At 29.8% G+C, this 4,392-nt stretch overlaps 1 protein-coding gene across 1 annotated transcript; it reads left to right on the forward strand.

Moving 5' to 3' along the window:
- The first annotated feature begins 3,725 nt into the window (after positions 1–3,725).
- On the forward strand, positions 3,726–4,392 carry LOC107957408 (protein phosphatase 1 regulatory subunit INH3). The gene has a single exon (XM_016892921.2). It carries the CDS (start codon positions 3,952–3,954, stop codon positions 4,285–4,287), a length of 336 nt encoding a protein of 111 aa, XP_016748410.1. The 5' UTR covers positions 3,726–3,951; the 3' UTR covers positions 4,288–4,392.

The raw sequence follows: 4,392 nt of genomic DNA on the forward strand, positions 1-4,392 counted from the left end.
GCTCATCCATGGAAAATAAGGAGGATTTGGATTTCACCTAAGGATATGGTTACCCATAATCAGGTTGAAAGTTCTCTTTGCACTATCTTTGGCGATGGCCTTCACAAATTATTTGATTTAGATCTCATACCATTTTGTTCTATTTTTCCTATTGGAAGATATCATCAACCACAGACTATATGTTTGACGTATATAAATGTTTCTCTTAGGAAACAATATTTTTGAACTTCCCACCTAAGACCATTATAACATAACCAAATTAACTCCTACATAATGAGGTTGATAGCAATTATGTGGGCAACAACGCAATCATTGTTTGGGTCCATCCTAAAATTTCTTAATTTTTCTACCAAATTGTCAACAACCTCTTGTTGCTATTCAATTCTTATCTTTTTTGCAATTCAGATAATCCTAATTGTTTTTCTTTGCACAAAAGATTTATAAAACATTGTATTTATTAAAATATATACCCTAACCCTAAACCATTTGATCATTTCAAATTAATCATATTTCATAAATTCTAAACCCTACTATCTTATGTCACAAACGAATTCACATAATGTCATTTTATTCTATTCGTAAACTGTATAACCATAATATAATTATATTACAAAGTTTTCTTACCTTTTTTTCTTGGAACTTTCTCCTTTTTAACTTTGATCATGAGAAAAAGATAGTACTTCACCAATTAATACAATGATAACCAACTAATCTATAATATTTAGATTTTCTTATATTACCTAGGTATATTAAATTTTTTTCTATATAATTTGGAAAATAAAGCCTAAATAACATTTGTAATTTTCCATATTTTTTACTTTAATAATTTGATTTCTTCTAAAAAAATAAAACATTTAAAATTGATATATCATTGTAGCATTTACAATTTCATATATTTTCTACATAAATTATTTTCTTTTTACTGAAAAGAAGTTAAAAACATTTGCAATTTAAACTAGTGACTAGTTTTCGACACCTGAAAATATTAACCTTCCTTCTCTAAGGAAAATTATCTTCTAATAAATTTAAAAACTTTAATAACCACATGTTTTTTCCTTTCACTTTAACTTTTTTTTTTCAAAAACAACCCTCAATTATTTTTTTCAAACTGATACAAAATGGTCCCAAAAAAATTAGAGATTTTAAGGATCTCTGTGTCTGATAGATTTAGGAATCTGAACCTTTAGTCATGTTAGTGCAGGGGAGCAAAGATTTCCTACTACCAATTTGGACTCCCTAGGTAGCAAGGAATCTCTGTCCCTTATACTAAGACATGAGAAAACATGTATTATCTGAAGTCTCAATAAATCATGTGCATCGATTTTAACCACAAATCAACAGTGGTCATGTCGATTTGAATTCAATTTTCATCTATAATTATTATTTTTGTATTGTATAAGCCCAATTCTACCCGGGCCTATTAAAACCGAAACATAACCTATCACAATAAAACAAAGCCCAAAAATTTAAAAAACCCTAGCCCACAAAACTTTTTAGCAAAGAGGGATTTGCCGCCTCCCTTCAGCCACCGCTACCCACGTTTCCCTCCACTACTCACGTTCTCCATCACCATGCGCCCACGCATCACGCTACCCACGTTCACCATACCTGCAACGAATAGAAGCAATAAACAGTTGTAAATATGGCTATAAAAAGCCACAAATATTCACTGTATTTTTTTACGAACTCAATACAAAAAACACACAATCAATATTAAAAATACTCGGATCTTTGGATTCAAATACACGCAACCAATACAAAAGAAAAATCCGAAGCAAAGAGGTGATTTCATTTTTTTATTTTCTTTCTCATTTTTCGATTTTTTCCCTTTCTTTTATAAAGATATATAATAATAAAAGAAGAAGAAGAGGCTTACCCTTGTTAATCGCCAAAAAATCGGTGAATTTTGGAGTTCCGACCGCCATGCATGGCGGTCGAGGGTGGCGGAGCCCGCAGTGGCACTTGGCCGGAGTTAGGCCAGACTTGGAGAGGGAAGAAGAGAGTTCAAAGTTTTTTTTTTTTTTGAAGTGTTTTAAAAAAACAAAGATAGAATGAATTTTTTTTGCAAAAAAATGTGACTTAAATAGTAAATTAAAACGGCGTCATTTTGGCCTAAGCTCATAAGCCTTAAAACGACGTTGTTTTGCCCTTGTCCGACCCGATCCGACCTGACCCGCCTCAGGATCCTCATGTTTTTAAGTAGAAGGGCTAATTGCACTTTTAACCCTTTCGCTTTTTTATGGTTTTGCAATTAAGTTTCTTTTATTTCTAATTTTTTCCCTGGAAGTTTGCTTTGATTTCATTTTAGCCTTGTGTAAAGTGCTGCGTTTTAGAGGGTGGGGATATTTTCTCCTTTAGTCCCTCCTTGTTATTTGTGCACTCGATTCGATCCTTTTCTCTTTTATTTATTTCCAGATTTGCCCCAAACTTTTGTTTTAAGTTCAATTAAGTTTTTTTTTGTTTTTTCGGTTATTTTATTAAATTAATTAATTTTATTATTATTTTTACTATTATTATTTATCATCATCATTATTATTACTATTATTATTATTATTTTACTATCATTTATATTCTTTATTATTATTATTATTACTATTACTATTATTTTTATTTTTATTTTTATTTTTATTACTATTACCATTATTGTTATTATTATTATTATTATTATTACGATTTCTATTATTATTATTGTTATTATTATCATTATAATAATATTATTATTACTATTATTTTTATTATCATTATTATTTTTAAAACCATTTCATCCAATGTTTTTTTATTCATATGTTTATTTGCTTATTCTCAATTTAAATTAAATTTTCACTAGAATTTTCTTTGTTATTTCATTTATTATTCCTTTATTATTTTATTTATTTATTTCATTTTTATTTTGTTTTTGTTCTCATTATTATTATTATTATTATATATTTGTTTATTCATTTATGTCTTTGTATACCTGCAAGTTTATGTTATTCGTTATTATTATTGTATTTATATTATCATCTTCGTTATTATTATTTTATTACACATATTGGCATCGCAATTCATCTTCACCTTTTATCAAAAATCGTAAAATTTTGTTTTTTTAAATAAGTAATTTTTCGTATTTCGAAATTCGAAAAGTCGTTCCCTAACTTACGGGGTTTCGATTTTCTAGATAAATCAAACCAAATGAATGTTTTAAATTTTTTAATATTCTCGTGAATTAGGAAAAGATCGTGTTCTAACTTACGAAATATAATTTCTTTCTAAAACCAAGATAGTCAAATTTCTTTCAAAATAAATAAAATTTTCGAGGTTTATTCTCATTTCGAGGATTTAAGACATTGTATCCTAACTTACGGGATGTAATTTTTTTCTCGATTAAAGTGAAATATGCCATTTTCTCGAAAATTTTTTAATTAAATTATATTTTAACAAAGGATCGTATTTTTTTAAAAAATCTTTTCAAATTCTCAATTCTCGACACTAAGACATTAATTAATCAATTAGGTGCCAATTTTGGGCGTATCGAGGGTGTTAATCTCTCCTCGTGCGTAACCGACTCCCAAACCCGTTTTCTGGACTTTGTAGACCAAAAATCATCGTTTTAATAAATCTAATTTTTTATTAAAATGATTGAATTACGAGGTGATCCAATCACACCTAAATAAAAAAGATTGATGGAGACTCCTATTTTTTATTTTCATTTTCAAAATAAAAAGTGAGTCTTTTTTCCTTCAAAATGGTTTCCACATGTATTATTCCAAAAAAAACCCTTCATATTTTGAATTTTTAAAGTTACACGATCGAAACTCAAAATAGGCAAGACTCTCATACAAAACGCTTGTGTTGCACGCAGGTGTGTTTAAAATTTAAAAAAATTAAAATACTAATAATAAATGGTCAAAATGCGATTTCATAAAAAGGAAAGAACAGAACAGAAATTGAACGTCGATAATTTCTCTTGCAATGGCAACAATCAGGGCATCACCGTCGACCTCCTCCGCCACCACCACCCTTACCATCGACAACAAATCGGCTGCCTCATCCTCCTCGTCGCAACCTCAAGAAGCCCTCGTCCTCGAACTTCGCCCTAGGAAAAAGAGAGTTACCTGGAAAGAAGGAACCGTTGACAACGAATTCATGAACAAGAAGAGCTCCAAGATCTGCTGCATTTACCACAAAGAAAAGCCCTTCGATGAAGACGACAGTGATGATGATTGCCATGATCATCATCACCATCCATCCCACGGCAACGATTTCTCCAACGATGGCCGCAGGCTCAACCCTAGCAATAGCACCTAATTTTTTTGTTTTGAAATATGGGTTTATTACCCTTTATTATTGATGTAATGAACAAATTTGATGAAATTCTATATCGGTTCTATATATTTCCTATATTTCCTTTTA

This window comes from Gossypium hirsutum, chromosome A05 (genome assembly GCF_007990345.1).
Source record: "Gossypium hirsutum isolate 1008001.06 chromosome A05, Gossypium_hirsutum_v2.1, whole genome shotgun sequence".
Lineage (NCBI taxonomy): Eukaryota > Viridiplantae > Streptophyta > Magnoliopsida > Malvales > Malvaceae > Gossypium > Gossypium hirsutum.